The following is a 17,753-nucleotide window of genomic DNA, read 5'->3' as shown; positions in this document are numbered from 1 at the left end:
TATCCAATGGTATATATAAATCTGTAAATTATTCTAAAATTAAATTTTTGATAAAAACATTGATAATGCAGCATGTTTCTCTCAAAAATATACAATTATCTATTTTACACAGAATTTTTCAACCTGTCCATCCCAACAACCAAATCTAATACTTCCTATGAGAAACTACTTAATAAAATATCTGAGGAAGGAAAGGGTTAAAACAGGGAAAGACATTTACAAAATATGTAAATTTCACAGTAATTGAAATTAAACATTTCATATAGAGTAACTTACATTTATCTAAAACATTTAAATATATCTTTATACAGAAATTTAATGTAGTAAAATATAGCTATGATTGAAGTTAAAGTCTCTAGTCTTCTCTGAAGACATCTTTAAAGACTTTACACATAGAATATGCTTTAACAATACATTCTGCTGAAGGTTAGGCAAAGCGCTTTCTTTTCAACCACACAGGCAGCACATTCATCCTCCTGATGGCTCGGAGCAGAGCCAGTCCTGCACACCCTTCTGCACAGGGGTAACCACGCCTACATGACGCCCTGTCCACATCACCATGACTCCTCACTGGCCTGTAACATCAAATATTTTTGCATGTGTAACTCTAAGGCCCCTTGCCTGCACAGACACTGAGACCAGCCCTGGTTCAGTGTCGAGCACGTGCTTCCAATAGTGAGGACAAGGCGTGCAGTTACCCATTTGCATAGGTGTTTGCAGGATTGGTAACAGATTTGATTTAAAGTGAGTTACACTCTGCCTGATCCTGGGCACTTAAATCTTTGCATACGTTGCACTTGGACCATCCTGGCATCAGCAAGGCACAAGTGTAGAATCAGCAAGAAATCTGCAGCTCAGACTTCAGAGCAGACTATCACTCGAGTGTAATGAAGTCCCTTCCTCTCTTGCAGAACACAGGTAGCCTTCACTACAGCTAATGAAAGTAATTAATCTCATTTTTAGAGGAAAACAATGCTCTCTCTTCCTCAAAGAAAGATCAGTAGAACACATTACAAAGTGGCAAGTAACAGTCAAAAGTGTTAAGTGCCTTTTTTTGCTTTTCATTTTGCTTCAAATTTGAAGGTGAAGATAAGGCAATGACACTAAAAATAGTGACAATTAGTATCCTTCTTCCATTTCCATATTCTGATACTACTTTGGGACTATCCAATCATAACGTTCATACAACAGTTTGACACAAACAACTACACAACTATTTTCAGAGGACAGCAAACAACAGGCACTATTGTACATTCCTTGTGCCCTCAAACTCATCTCTTATTTCAAAGAGAATTTAGGCTAGCTAAAAGATTAGAACCAAATCAACATCTTTATCTCACCTATCTACGTATTCTAAACTGAAAAGACAGTTTTTAATTTTATATATATATTTATGGATTATATGTTTAGGTATGTAAGGAATGCTGTGCTAATTTCCAATTGGTAGAGTGGTTAGGCTGTGTATACTTCAATATATATATATCTATTTGCATAAAGACATTGCCATTAAAGGTACACACCCATCCATGTTAGTGCACAAGAATTTGTCTTAATGTTTGTGTGTGCCTGTATTTGGTATAGCAGATCAAAAAATCTCTTATAAAAGAGCTTTGGCCCATAAAACAAGAGAGGGAATGTTAGAGTGTGCTCTTTCCAAATTACCAAATCAATGACTATTATAACAAAAATACCTGGAACAAACCTGAAGCTGCAAACACAACAAGAAAGCAAATGAGATGCTGTAGCTGTAAGCTGAAAAAACAAAGATTATTCAAAAGAGGCTAAATGTAGCTGAATAATAAAATGTTATTTACCAAGGAGATCTGACACTGATGCTTTCTTGCTCAGAAAAAGAAAAATCCCTTGATCTAAGATCATCTTTGTTCTTCTAATCTTATGTAGTGATAGGACAAGGAGTAATGGCTTTAAACTGAAATAGGGCAGGTTTAGATTAGACATTAGGAAAAAAATCTTTACTGTGAGGGTGGTGAGGAACTGAACAGGTTGCCCAGAGACATCGTGGATAACCCATCCCTAGAAGTATTCAAAGGCACATTGGATGGGGCTTGAGCAACCTGGTCTAGCGGAAGGTGTCCCTGCCCATGGCAGAGGGTTGGAACTAGATGATCTTTAAGATCCCTGACAACCCAAACCATTCTGTGATTCTATAACTGAATTCCCTTAATGAATACCTTGTGTCAATGAGAAGGTTCAGGGAAAGGAAAAAATCATATAGACAAAGCAGCATTTTCCCAAACTGGCATAGATTTCACATTGAGAGCCCACAGACCCCTAGAACAGGTTGCAGTACTGTAAAATTAGTAGCTTTGTCACGTTGTCACGTGTAGCATAACATGCTAACGAGATCCAACAGGCTGTGTTCACTCATGCATTGTGTGCTCATATACACACTCACACACACAGTGGCTTCCCCAAAAGAAAATCAGTCTGTTTTTTTTTTTCCCGTAGAAAAATCCCTCCTCATTTTTTTCAGAAGCAACCAAACCAATCCTTTCAACGTCAAGAAGCTGCTGTCCGCTGTCCCCACACAGTCCTGTGCTGCTCCTCGGCTGTGTCCCCGGGTTAGGTGGCACTGCTGCTGGAGCAGGGGGTGCTCTGTGTGCTGCCAATGCTGTGTGCTGCACTGCTGTTCTCAGAGGCTGGTGGTGACGTAGGGACCTGCTGTCTTCCCGCTGTCTCCCCTGAGGGACAGGCAAGAGAAAAAGTGGCATCAGGAGAAGGGAAACTGAAAAAGTTGTCATACAAAACAACAATCCATTTCTTCCCATTCTTCCTCTTCTGGTGCTTTGTTTTCTCATGCAATTAATACATTGGGTAACAGACTTTAATTGGAGCATCTCTGAAAATGTTACTAGACTTTGGTACCTAAGCATTGCTGTGCACATGGGGAAAATAACAGCACTGCTTCCTTGAGCATTTTACAAGCAGCTGATGGAAACTGCCAAAATCAACACTGTCTATCTTCTGTTGTCAGCTGTCACTCAAAATGGGTCCTATTACACAACCCAGACACTTTATAGCTTTGCTGTTTCCAGGAAAAAGGCTAGGAAATGTAGGCCAGGAAATGTAGCAGTAAATATGCTGCTCTATAAACTGGCACTAAGCCAGTTTATAGAGCAGCATATTTACTGAAAGTGTAGCTCAAAACAATCTTCAATCAGCTGGATACCACATATCCTGAGACACAGACAGTTTTCTTCATGTAGAAAAGCAACAGCTTGACTGATTTATTTCTAATCAAGTCTAATCATAAATCAAGTCAACCTGAAAGCTTGACTTCATTTATTTCTAATACAACTTGCAGGAAGTTTTCCTATAGTTACCACAGTATGTGCAGCACTTAGAACCTGTCTTGAGAGCATGTCTCACCATTTCTTGTTAACTGTTTACTGACAATAAATTAAAATCCCTTCACTATTTAGATTGCCAAGCCAAGCACTTGGGGTCTCCTTACACCATTCTACACCCGTGGCTGGGATTGAAAGGAAAAATCCAGCTGTCAACTAAGCATGAAAGTAATAATTATGCCATTTAATGCCTGAAAGATCATAATAAGGCCACATAGGAAACCATAACTGTGGCATTTTTAAAGTTACAGTGCTCAAGTCTGTAACCTTAGCAATATTACAAAATAGTCTCTTCAAAACAGATGGCAGGACTTAAGTTTATATAATGTGCACTGTAGCTGCCCCCTCCCTTGAGCTCATCTCCAGCATGTGAACCTCTGATCTCAGTGCACATACAGTCACACTGCTACTGCCTGAGCTGCAGACCTGCCGTGGCAGCCAGCACCAGCACAGCTGCTTTCCCAGAAAAGGAGCAAGACGGAAATGATTTGTGGAATCATGGGCAGAGCAATTAAGAAAAATCAGAGGCTGGTACATCTCCTGCCTCATGAGTTTATGGTGACACAGCTCTCCTGCTCCACATTATCCTATATTATCCAGAACCTGATGCCATGGGTCAGGTCTGCACACTCCAATTTTTCTTCCATGTTCAGGATTTGGTAGAGATCCCACTTCCCAGTGACCACTTCAGTGACAGGCTGAAGGCTGGAGGCACAGCCTGCATCCAGAGGGTTACAGTGCAAGGACGAGCCAGCTTCCTCCCACAGGAGCTGCTCTGGCACATCCCCCTGCCCTGCGTGCTGCTGCCCAGCTGCCAGAGCCCGAGCTTCTCGGAATGCGGCTGCAGAGGAAATGCGCCTTTAACACTTTGTGTCTCAGGCCACAAAATGTCCTTCTGCAGGCTGCTCAGTACTCAGAGGTGCTGCAAACAAACAAGGGAGGTCTGAGGATTTCTCACAGCAGAGGTTGCAAGCGCTCTGTGTAATGGAGACCAGCAGATGTGCTGCTAGCTCAAGCCACGGCCACAGCTGAAGTGCACTTAAGGCCCCACAACACACAGCTCTTGTCTTACACCCCACTGGTTTGGGAATGGGGAGGAAAGAAGGGGCAGGACAGGAGAGAAAAAACAACAAACTAAACTACTAAACCACACTGCCCAGGAGGCCAAATAAACTTTTAAAAAGAGGGTGAAGATCTTGTTTTTAAATTCAGCATTCAGTCCAGCATTTTACTCTAGTGAGCAGATTTTGAGTTCTGTTTTTCCCAGTGTAAGAAATAACTATTGTAGCTCATACATGAGCCGTGGATTTCTGCTCATAGGCAGTAGGTCAGAATCTACCCCCAGTCATCTGCCAAAAAAAAAAAAAAAAAAAAAAAAAAAAAATCAAGTTTCAGCTTTAACTTGCTTTGGAAATGGCTTTGCAACCCCCCAGAATAAACAGTATCAAATCAAAGTATGTGTCATCGTGCTGTACAGGCTTTCATAAGCCTTGTTTGGATGTTTCTTCCCCTCCTGAGCTGCTCCCTTCTCCTCCCGTTGTTTGTGTACATGTTTTCCTTCCTTTTGTACTACAGGATATATTTATAAAGGCAGCGATAAGCAATCTCCCTTTCAGTAAAACTAAACAAGTGAAGACAAACATCAGAAAGCAGCGAGGCGGGCTGCAGACCCCCAGCTCCCCCGCCGAGGAAGGGCGGCCGCTGGGCTCCCCCGGCGGGGCCCCGGCTCGGCCCCGGCTCTCCCTGCAGCTCCGCTGTCACCCGTTTTACAGACCACATGGTTACACACAGCTTTGGTCAGCCTCAGCACACCAATACAATCTGTATGCATTTAAACATAAATTCATTTATAAGCCAAACACATGCTGGTTTTATTTTATGGTAAAGTGAAAGAGCAGTGCCACAATCCCCAGCAAGCCCAATGGCTCACACTCTTCTCCTGGCTCCTCTGGAAAGTGTCCTAGGAGGCACCCTCCCTTCTGTTTGGGTTGGAAGGCCCCTTCCTTCCAACTGTTATGGCCTCTGCAGCACCTCATTTCTAGAGCACATCAGCAGCTCTGATCACCACAATCACTCCTTGAACAAAATCAAATTCTCTATGTTCTCAAGAAAAAAGAAAATCCAAATCACAGTGATGTTATGAACACACAGCCTAGCAACTACATCTGGACTGGCTGATTTTCCCTGTATTTTATTTCCTCAACACCTAGCTAAACCCTAGCAAAGCTTTTTTTAAGAGAGTATTCAAGAAAAGGATGTAAAGAAATGTCAATGATCACTGAAGAGGCATTCTCCATCTGTCTTTTTCATGTAAACAGCTTCATGTATCTCATATTACCGAACCAAAACTGCTCAGAATGGACACATCTCATCTATTGACAGTAAACAAGCTTTTACCCATCTGAACGCGACAACATGCACTTTATTATTCACGCTTAGGAAAGCTGCCAGTTGTACTCCCTGTCCAGGAAGTCTGAATGTTTGCTTTTCTATCTCCATTTGCCAAATATAATTGGTTGCTATGTCAGTTTGCTTTAAATCAGAGCTCATAAAAAAGGGAGAAGTGGGGGAGGAGGGACACTTTTAACTTCTCAGATTTTGGAACACTTTATCCTCTTAATTTGCAACACTGCCTGAAGAAGGGAAGCGCACTTCCTAAGAGAACACAGGGACGGATGTTTTCTTTAACACACTTTACAAGGTTTAACGGTTGCATTAACTAATCAGGCTTGTGCCTGTCTCTCCTAAACATACTCAATGAACTCTACTAAGACACGTATTACATTGATACATATTTATATGGTTAAATTATGAAGAGTTTCTGCATCCATGCGCACTGCAAAATTTTTGCTTCTTTACAAGGTCCCTAGATAAATGAGGTTAATTGTGGCAAATGTCTGGTATTTCCCTTAGTTCTTGGGTGCTCTCCAGGCAGCACCAACACCTTTCATGCCCTTTAACTGACTAGAGAAAGGATCGAAAGTACTGAGTCTTTTTGCAGACAAGTCAGCTAAAATTCCTCCTCTGTTGTTCTGATATTAGCTTTCCCTCTCTCTTCTCTTACTACCTGTGTATCACAGGACATCTCTACTCCATGTCGAATTGCTTCAGAAAAATCTAGAATTTTCTAAAGCACAGCTTTGATACTTTGGCAGAAATTTTTCATGACTGAAATTAGCAAAAGCCCTACATGACAACACAACAATTGTTGCTCAAATCTGGAGATGAAATTCTACCTATTTTGTAGTTCCTTTCTGCTATCACTTGCTTGAGGTTTTAATGCTAATGGCCTATCAAGCCAAACAAAAGAGCTCATCACATAACACTTTCTTTGTTAGCAGCAGAGGCACACTGGTAAAATTGTATCAGCAAATCTTACTACTGGCAAAAAGGTGGCCTTTTGCTGCATTGCACATAGCACTACAGCAACAAAAATAACTTACTTTACACATTCCATGCTGCCATTGTCTACCAGCAGTAGCTTTTATCTGTGCTCCGAGTATCAGCAAAACAGAGTTTTAGAATGAACTCATATTTTCCAACCTTTCGTCTAAACCATGCGTGGAAACCCAGTACTACTTACAACAAAAGATGCGATTTCAGAACACGATTCAGCCATGCATAAATTATCTCGTGGCAAAAGACAGCCTCTCTGTTGATGAAATTTAGATTATCTTTTTTTCTTCCCCTCCTCAAGTTAATAAAAGCCTGCAGCAAGATCTAAAATGTTTCCACTGCAGCTGGATTATCTTGTGTGCCACAGCAGTTGTCCTCAAAGAGGCTGCGCCTGCCAGAGCCTTTGCTGCACTCTGCTGCAAGTTATGCTTTGTAGATACAAGACACTGTGCAAAGGAAAATAGGTGCAGTTTCACAATCCTTTGAAAATCTAAACCAGAAAACTTCCTAGATAATCTCTAATAATTTCTGTGATTCTCTAATCTGATGAGTTACACTCTCCCCTTTCTTTCTTATATTCACTTATTACTTTTTGTCTGACCTTTTTCTCCACTTATTTTTATCTCTCAAACACAAAGCCAGAGCAGCTGCCCTCTCCACTACTTGTATGTGGTCACCATGACTGATGTACTTTGCTAATAGAATTCTTTTAACAGGATTGTTCCAAGTTCTACTGTTGCTGAAAGATTTATCATGTTGGCTTTCCAGTGTTCCTTGAGTACTGACACACGTGTCTAGAGAAGGTTCTGTAAGTGAATACAGACTGAACTTCCACAAATGCAAGACCAAAGGTATTAATTTAACAATTAGTTAATTTTTTTTGTTAATCAAGGTTACCGATATGGGAATTACTTAACTTCCCACTTACTCACTGAAATAGCACTTACTTTCTTCCACAATGTTTCAGTACTTATACGAGACAGAGTTATACAATTTATATATTACCACAACCTTTAAATTTTCCATGTTTGCTTCAATTCCAAACAAGTTTCATACACAGCTGATGCACTGAGAAGTATTAAACTGCTTATACAAAAATTGTTGCACTGCCAACTGGAAAAAATGCCATAGTTTTTATTTCCAAATTAACATAAGCTTCTAGGTCATAATATTTACAGAAGCTCTGACCCAACAGGGCCAGACTCTCACTCCTAAATAGCTTCCATGAGGTTTCAGATGCCAGAAAAAAAAACCCTGCAGTGGGCTACAGGCAAATTTCAATGCTCCAGTGCTGCACAGGCTTGGAGTAATTGACCTCACATTTTTCGCACCTCCGAGATCTTGGCAGAGTCTCATGAGGCCAAAAGTGGAGCCCAGAATACTCTAAGGATCCTGAGATAACGTATAATCCACAAGCAGCCAAAGTCACATGCTGGATATTAAGGCTCCACTAGTGTCCAGTCCTTGTCTGGGCCATGCAACAGAAAGCTCCCAAAATGCTCTCTTCTTTCAATACAGTATTCCATTTTTGTAATTCAGTTCAGCATGGGAAAAAATTCTGAGACACAGGAAAATTATCTGTGATTAGACACTGCACCAATTCAGACACATTCCTAAGTATTTGTTGCACACAATTAAAATTACACGTGACTTCTAGCAATTGAAAATAGTAGTTGAAGAATGAAGGAATAAATAATTATGGCAAAAATTCTAAGTAATCAAGGCCCAAGAAAAATTTTCAAGTCTAGTTATACTCAGAATATGTCTGTTCATATAAAGCATTCTCTTAACCATTTGGCCCACATCTTGTACACATCAGCCTAATGCAGTAACTGCAAAAACCCCAAAATTTAAAAGTAGTATGGGAACCAAAAGGAATCCATTAACTGAAATATTAACTAAATTCGAAATACAGAGATGTTACTAATGATAACACACAAGCCAGAAATACTCAGTTTTACTCATGTCCCAGGTGAGTTTTCAAGACTTGTGTTTGAAATTATTTAAGCAAATTTTAAACTGTAACACGTAACATCTCCTTTTGGGTCGGGCGGGTATCATTCAGCAGATATGCAATAGAAGCTCATGGGAGGAGCTGCTGGAAAACTCCTGAGTAAGAAGAGAGAGCAAGGAAATAACAAAGCCCAGGGTAGGCAGTGGTGGCTCGCTGCCCTCCCTCCCCCGTGCAGCGGTTCAGAGGACCCCGCGAGCCCGGCCTGGGTACCTGTGCGCGAGTAGATGAACCAGAGTGCTCCGGTCAGCAGGGCTCCGATCACGAACGCCGCGAAGGCGATGCCCACCACCGTCAGCGTGTCCAGCCCGTACAGCACGGCTGCTCGGGGAAACACAACACAGGCACTTCTTATTTTCTGAGGCAGAAGAATTCTACAGAATCCCACCCTTACTCTACACCCTCATTCTACAGAAATTCACCCTTACTCTTTCATGGAAGAGCTTTTTGAAATTTCACAGTTAACTAAGCACTGCTTTGAGAAACAGACTGGCAGATTTGCATCAAGGAAATGAAAGAGATGCTTTCAGAGTGGCTTCAGTCCAACCAACTGTTCCACATCACAAAGTAAAACTCCAGCTCAGCACACCCAAATCACGAACATGTTGCAAAAATAAAGCATTTTTGGTTGGCTGTTAATAACTTGCTTTCAATTAAGTATTCATTTATCTTTAAAGTGTGTTTTAAAAAGGCTGAAATATTTGGCAAAAATGCTTTTCATTTAAATGGCCTAACATTCAAGCAAACTTTCCCCTACATTCTCCTCAAGTTCAGTCTGAAATCTAGGTGGAGAACGGAACTGCTGTTAAGAGGGAAGAGATGCCAGCAAAAAGTCACCAAAAACATAAATAGAAACAATTGTTTTTCACATTTGGCAATGCTTTCAATAACTGAAATTAATTCCAGATCACAAAAATAGAAGCGCACACACACACGTAAATCACTTTCTAGGGGAGAGGCCCTTTTGTAGGACCATTTCAAGGGTAATAGCATTTGGTTCCTGGATGTATTGTTCTCCAGTGCTAACCATCCAAACAGAAAAATTTTTGGCCTGTGTTTTTCTTTTTGATAATTAGAAATACTTAAAAAATTATTAATCATTCTGCAATCTTTTAGGGACATTCTTCTTAAAAAACTGATTTCTAGTTTTAGTATTTTTCATATCTCCCAGTGCACAAAATTGCTTAGTCCAAGGAATAAGGTTTTACTGACATGCTGGCCAGGAAATGAGCTGACTGAATCTTAGTCGTATCCTTCAGTGGAATTTTCAGTTCTCAGAACACAACCAACACCCTCACTTTACACATCATGCCTCCAGCTGATGTCCCTAGGGACATCCCTCATCCTCTTTTGACAAAAGGCTTCTCCAGCAGCTCCTGTTGGCAGAAGCCTTCAGGACCCATTTCTGGGTATTTGTGACCTAGTTTGCATATAAAACACCTGACACACAAATAGTGTCTTAGAAGGTTTTTCTTTCATTTTTTCTACAAGACTGTTTCTGGTTCCTTCAGCTACTTCTAGTCATTCAAATGCAAACACAAAAGACTAAACTCAACTGGTTTTTCCACCAGGCATCAGTCAGGGTCCTCTCCTCTCAGGAGGGAACACAATGGAGAGAGGAAAGTTGCATGGAGAAGTGGCAGAAGCGTAATTGCTCACTGCCTTCGCTATTTTGAACAAATTTAGTCTTGAAGACACAGGGACAGGAGCAGAAGAAAAAGATTTGCACTTCCTCTTTAAATCTTCTTTTTCTCCATTCATTCTCACTTTTGTCTACACATCATCTGCACCTTCTCTCCTCTTCTGGGTCACTAATAGACCCTTATTAATTCACTACACCAAGCTAACATTAAAACCAAAGAAAATCCATATCAAGGCAGTGATCTCATCTAAGCATGGCCTGAAAGTGCTGGTGCTAGAGCACCTGGGGCTGTGGTGCAGGACAGGAGTGAGGCTGAAATAGGGCACAGAAGCTCTGAGGGATGGCACTGCTGCTTTAACACTGGTGTTGGGAAGCAGTGGCCTCAGCAGAGAGGGGGAGATAACACACACACCAGCACATGAACTTGCTAAGGCTGAGACTCTCGCTGGTGTTTCCCCAAACCTGATTTTCACATACACAAAAGGTCACAGTCCTCCTCTGAACACTGATGGGAACCTCTCAATCAACAATACAGCCAGAAGTCTGTTCTGCCTCTGAATTAAACATGCACACACTCAGAAAGCTTAAAGAGAATTTTCTTAATTTATCTAATGCTTTGTAGACAAACGTTTAAAGATTAAAAGATTGTTTTAAGAGTTACTTACGTGGCTGTCTCACGTTTGGCTTTGGAAAGGAAGGATCTAATTTAAAACAAAGAAAATGCACAAAATATTAAATAGATAGAGTTCCACATGCAGCCTACAAGCTATGCAGGTTCTGATCTGACAGAAAGACAGTAACTGTAATTTTTAGAAACCATGAATTTCAGGAGAAACAGATCAAATTCAGTAATCTCACTCATCTCAGAAAAATTCTATTTATATATTAATTATTCCTCAAGGGACTCTATCTAGAGTATAGTTCACGCACCATATATTTTGCTGGCAAATACACTGCAACCTTTCCCAAATCAGATGTCATCAGGCATGATCCACAGTAACTCTGGTTACCCTTCTGTGGAACTCTCAAAGTTCACAGATTGTAAAGGAACAAAGATTGTGTTAAGGTGATTACATTCATCTGACCACTCACTAATCACAAATATGAGATACCAGCACACTAAATCGTACACACACAAAAGCAAAGCACACACTCATTAAAGAATAGTGAGTTTGGTAGCACAATACATATTGCTTTGCACGAATATGTGTTGATTCACCCATTTTCCTGAGTCCTACAGTATTCTGTCTTGGAAGTTGTGTGGGGTTTTTTTGTTGTTGTTTTTTTTTGGGGTTTTTTTTGGGTTTTTTTTTGGTGTTTTTGTTTTTGTTTTTTTTTTTTGTTTTTGTTTTTTGGGGGGATGCAGTTTTAAAAATTTCTTATTACATATAAGAAATAAAAGATCATAGGTATCATTCAAAGATCAAAGCTATTATTCTAGGCAAGAATATCAAATATCATCATGCTAGTGATGAAGATATCACCCTGTAACAGAAAGAGACAAGTAAATGTTTAAAAAATGAAGAATTTCCCCTCCTTTTTCTTAACTGGCCTCTCTTATCTTTCTCCAAGAATGCCACCTCAAGCAGAAGAGCTAGAGATTCTGGCTTCAGACCCAGGGACCTGTTTGGTTAGCTGCAGTTTGATTCTGGATTGCCCAGCAACTCAGGGATTTCATTTATATTCTGATATATCTGAGTGTGATCAGTGCAACAGATGTAAAAGGATTTGATAAGACTGTGTTTCAATACTTGCTATTGCATCTTTAGCAACTAGAAAAAATAGTTTAATTAATTTCAATGCAAACATAACAGCCCAAGAATACTGAAAATAAATATATTTATTTAAAGTGTTCTTAAATAAGACTATGCTTCTAACTTCTAAAACCCAAAACTTCCAGCAATATCCTTTAGACCATTAGGTCCTGAGACATGTGCCTACAAAACCCAAAAAAGCATTTTATTCTTAAATTGTGTTATTGTGTCTTGTTCTAACACGAGTATCTCTTGCAGATCAGTTTTGGCAGATGTTAGAAAACAGGTGGAACAGTAGCAGGAAACAGGTGAGGACATAGAGGGGTGTGTGGGGTGGTATTGCACAAATAATCTGGAAAGTTATCAAGTGCACATAACAGCAAAAATATAACTGAATGTAAGATCTACAAGGAGGGCTGGACTGAAACCAAGGAGCACTGAAAAGTACAAACATGGGTAAAGGCACTGTCAGATTGACCAAACACTCCACTGGCATATCCCAAATGTCAAGAAAATGCCTTCTGAGCTGAGGGGAAAATGAATTTTCCATGCTATTTCTATCACTGGCCTCTCCATAGAGAATATGAAATCAGCTAATGATAAGCTGTGTAGCTCATTATCAATTTTCTTCAGACATCCAGTTCTTAAGTGTATTTTACTGAAATTTGCTCAGAACAACTCAGAAGCAGCGAGAATCATTGAGGTCTACAAAAACCATCTAATTTAAGAACAAGTGCTGCCAGCCTTTGGAATTATCATCATTTTCTCCACCTTTGTAGGATAGAGGCACTTGTTAATTACCCTTTTGACCTTCTTTCTATGACCTGTCTCTTTTTGCTATAGAAATAATAATCTAAAGTTTCTGCACTTAGCAAAAATCTGAACAATGCTGGTAAATCATTTCAACAGAACATGTATTTCCTAGCATATAAATGGCCATCCATGTGCCTTTCATGGGAGTGGGAGAGAGCACGGGGAAAGGCAGGAATGCAAAGGGAATGTATGTGGCATGGAGTTAGGTTTTAAACACTTCCACTGGAATCCACTGCAAATTCTCATTTATTTATAGTATTGTGATTTTTAATACAGGCAATGACAGTTATCAGCTTGTCTGAAGAAAAAAGTCACCTTTGCAATGACCAGTTTGTTCTGACTTTTGAAATGTCAAGCACATGACTTTCACATGTGGCTTGATAAGGAGAACCAGGGGCAGTACCACACAGAGTGGTCTGCAATAGTGAAAGCTGGTTCTGTTCACATCAAATAAAATGAAGAACACTACTTCTGAGAGATAAATTCTCCTGTTCAATAACGTGATATAATTTCTTCTCCACATCCTAGGTTCACATATTGGCCAACAATGGCATTTGGCTTTAAGAAAGGGGTTTTGATTCGCTGCAGAACAACTGCATACCAACAAAGCTACATTGTTAGTGTGCCACTTTGTATTATGTCTGAAAGCTGGGATATGCTGGGGAGATTTCCACCAAGCCTCCTACAATTATACCAAATCACCCACAATGCAACAAAATACTCTATCACACTGTTGTCTTGTAAGTAATCTTTATAAATTTAGCTTGTCTTTGCACACTGAGACCTTGTGCCTCTGACAAAGACAACATTCTAAATGGAGCCTGAGATGGGAGCTGTGCACAAAGCTCCACACATCATAAGGACAAGAGAGCTGAAGTACAAGTCTGTTCAGTGAAAGACGAATTTCAGTTGCAGGATTTACTCATCCCCAATAGAAAACCTACTGAAATAATATGAGAGCTGAGCAAAATGGAAGTCCAGATTCAGGCCCAAAGCACAGTTTTAATTGTAACAGCGACAGATCAAATACTTGACTTTAATTCATGGTGGATTTGGTCTGTATTAACAGTTGTGTTAAAAAAACCCTCTGAACTAAATATGAGCTGACTTGCAGAGCTAGACAGAAACAGTTGTTGCCTATGTCCCTATGCTGTATTTGAACTTTAAATTGTTCAAAGACTAACAGCATGCACTGTAAAACAGAGATTAAAGGACTCCTGATCACCATCCTTTTGATGCACCCTGAAAAGAATTCCAGAGGTCAAACTGCCTTTGGACACCATTGGAAGATTTTGATGTGTATGGGAAGCCACTGAAGCTTCTTATGAAACTTCAATGCAAATACAAAAAGAAAAGATAAATGAACACATTTTCTTCCAGGACTGCATCAAAACATGACCGAGGCTCTTGTCAGAGTGATCTACTAAGAAAAACTTTTTAATTAAATGAAACTGAGAACAGCTCTTCCTTCCCATCACTCACAGGGCATATTCTTGAACTAGAATAAGGTCTCATCATGCTGTTTGGCATTATTTCACAACACACTTCAGCCTCTCCAACTCCTTCAACCAGTTATGAACCACACTTTTTTTTTCCAAGAAAGATTACATAATAAAACAAGTCCCACCAAAGCGGAGCCCCTTTGTGCATACTATCCTTTGTTCTTCATAGTTTAAGAATCTAGTGAGTGTCCAGGGGCCACCTCTTTGTCTTACTTAGCTGGCTTAAAGATCCTCAACACTTTGCGATTCTGTTGTTATTATTCATAAATTTATATTTACAAGCACAATAAATAAAGGACACAGCAGGAAGCAGAAGACTGCCTTTGATCTCTTGGCAACAAGAAATTGCTCCAAGTGCTACTGCTACTTTCATACTTCCAAAACCCATGTTATTTTGTACTACTCTGAGTATTCCTCTTTCAATGCTCGGCAAACCCACATGTCCAGAGAACAATAATGTGGTTAAAAAATGGCTACAACTTGGCCTGATGAATGCTGCCAGGGAAATGTCCTAACAAGTAACATCTTACAGACACAGTACCACCACAAGATTATACAATGTCACATGCTCCCTCATTTCAAGAGACTGTATGTTACACAATATTCTATATATATATAGCATTATTAAACAGGTCAAGCTCATTTTTATACCTTCTTGTTTTCCTTCATGTGTTAGTACAACAAGGGGCTTGGTAAAGGTTTTCTTGTTGTGCATCATGGCCAAGATCATATCCACATTGAGAGAGGTGCAAGCTTCATCAGGAGGAACGCACTGGAGTGCAAACAGAGGTCAGAGTCACCTTTGGACAGCTTTGCCAGTGGCACAGTTGCCTCATAACCAGTTTTACCCCATACAATTTACCAAAAAATGAGAACCTCCAAACAACCTTATCTTTTGTAGCAATCAGATTACAATATTATCCAATATGGTGCATGCCTTTGGAAATTAAAGCTCACATTGTTTGTGCTTTGGATATGCGTAGAAAAGATAAACTTGAACCACTTCTGCAATAAAAAGCAATTTCTATTTGTAGCAATCTAAAGAAATTTAAACAGCAACTGCAAATTATGTAGTCAAAATGCACAGTATAATAACTCTTATCTACTAAAATTCTGAACCTAGAGATATCATGTTCATTAGACAATTCCATAGAAAACTATTTATTAGCTTCAAAGTTCAGATTAAAAATACATTGTTATCATCTAAATCAGAAGTTTTGATAAATTTAATTAATTACTGACCTTTGGCAGTCCTTGAGTGTCTTTGCCTTTATTTGTACACAAAGTCAACTCGCAGTGAAGAAAGAGCAGTGAGATGTTGAACATTGGTTTGAACACAAAGCTAAATCTTTTTCTGTCCTTCTGTGCATGTGATATTGGAAAATTCTTTTTCTCAATACTGTAGAATTTAACAGATTCATCTTTAGGACAAATGTTTTCTATAATGGTATAGTCAGACATTCTATCTGGATTTGAAAATGGGGAAACAAAGCACGTTTGAATAGCAAAGCCCAACGATCTGTCAGCTTTAGTCACAGACACCTGCATTAAAGAAAGAGACAGTAAGATCTTAGAAATGACATTTTTAGTTCACATTTCATTAATATTTTCAACAATTTTTTAAGCAGTTTTCCAGTGTCATTTCCAATCTGAAATATTTTGAAGGCTAAATGTTAAGGATAAACTGTCAAACTGAGAGACAGAAAATCTGTGGTTTCAAAACCAGCAGCTGTGTAATAGCATAACCATGCATAAATACTGCAATCCCTTATCTTTCTGAAAGCAGATGAAACCCACCTCCCCAGATAAGACACACAGTTAATGTCTGTGCCTGCCACCTGAGATGGCATTGCCTCTTTTAGACACACAGGCTATAACAGAGCTGTATGGAAATCAATCACTAATTCCATGGTTTTGTATCTGTTCAAAATTATAATGAAAACAGAAAAAAAACCCCAAAAAACAACAGACACAGAGAATCCACCCCCAGCCAAGACAGGAATGCAAAAGCAGAGAGAAGGTCATGGTCTGACGTGTGGGTGGCATGCCTGGGCTGGAGGGGGTGAGGGAGTCTCCTAAAAAGCCATCATTTCTTGTGAAAGAATCCTTTTAACTTATTGTAAGTTTGAAATTCATATCCTTTTATGAAAAATAATTAAGGCTGAAAGCCTCCAATGCCGTGATGTTGCTCAGCTGGATTGGAATGCAGACAATCAATGCTACAGAATAATTAGAAGGAAAAAAAATAGAATTTGTAACAAATGAGGCATGTTGCTCTTATGAAACAACAGAAGCATTTGTCTAACCATTAACACTGCCAAATGAAATAGTTCCACAAGAAATCATCTTAGAAGAAATGTGCCTTATATGCATATTTAACCCATATGTGCTACTTGTATCTTTAAGGAAGAGCCTGCCAAATTGTGTGGTCTATGCAGTAATTTCTGGATGCTGGGAGTTTTGCTGTGAATAAAAGCATTTCTCTTTTTTCCTATCCCTTATGTGAGCAGCAATCAAATTAGAGATGAAGGGATGTGCTGAAGCATCTAAGCAAGAAAGACTATCTTTGAAAAAGAACAGAAATAAAGATGGATGAAGAAAAGTCAGCCACAGATACTGACAGGAAACAAGCTGATGGTATAAACTAATTAAAAAAGAGATTATGGAAAGTAGGACAGGCATACTACAGTTAATTAAATAAAAAGATGAATGATATCTCAAGGAAAGAAAAGAACCACAGGAGAAAGGTGGAAAATCAAAATGTGGTAAGAAAATGACAGCAGAGAAGAAAGAATAAAACTCCAGAATCCAGAAGATTCAAACACAAAAAACCCTTACCAAACAAGGAAACAGGAGATAAAGAATTTTTACCAAATATGTATTTATCAAAACCCAAAAATATTTTTATTAGTAACAAATGCAAAAGAGAAACAAAAAAGGGGGGAAAAAAAATCTGTGTCATCTTAAAAAATGGAGTCACTGAAGTTCAAAACTGATATGTTTTCCACTGTGCAAGAAAGAAAAACAGAAAAAAAGGCTTTTGCCAGGACAGGTGATGAAGAAATCAGAACATCTGTCTGAATAAACAGCTCCAGTGGGCTCGGAGTCAGGGGGATTCATCCCAGATCAATGAAGGAAGTGGATGGTTTTAAGTGTTATAAAAATATTCTTAACTGAGTGTGACAGACTTTATTTTTGCTTTAGCTGTCTTAAGTACTTTCCACTGGGTAGAGAACAAAGAAATGACAAAGCACACTGAAATCATCA

The 17,753-nt window shown here is 39.4% G+C and overlaps 1 protein-coding gene across 1 annotated transcript in view; it reads right to left on the bottom strand.

Annotated features, from left to right (window-relative positions):
* Nucleotides 1–965: 965 nt before the first annotated feature.
* TGFBR3 (transforming growth factor beta receptor 3) overlaps nt 966–17,753 on the bottom strand; it is a 113,038-nt gene continuing 96,250 nt past the window's right edge. The window contains exons 13-17 of the mRNA XM_068199835.1: nt 15,729–16,028; nt 15,138–15,258; nt 11,083–11,118; nt 8,989–9,096; nt 966–2,702 (exon numbers count right to left, since the gene is read on the bottom strand). Of these exons, the coding sequence (XP_068055936.1) occupies nt 2,584–2,702; nt 8,989–9,096; nt 11,083–11,118; nt 15,138–15,258; nt 15,729–16,028 (684 nt within the window). The 3' untranslated portion in view covers nt 966–2,583. The remainder of the gene's footprint in view (nt 2,703–8,988; nt 9,097–11,082; nt 11,119–15,137; nt 15,259–15,728; nt 16,029–17,753) is intronic.

This window comes from Anomalospiza imberbis, chromosome 9, assembly GCF_031753505.1.
Source record: "Anomalospiza imberbis isolate Cuckoo-Finch-1a 21T00152 chromosome 9, ASM3175350v1, whole genome shotgun sequence".
In the NCBI taxonomy this organism is placed as follows: domain Eukaryota; kingdom Metazoa; phylum Chordata; class Aves; order Passeriformes; family Viduidae; genus Anomalospiza; species Anomalospiza imberbis.
The sequence above is the reverse complement of the archived record's forward strand: the minus strand, read 5'-3'. Positions and strand labels throughout refer to the sequence as shown.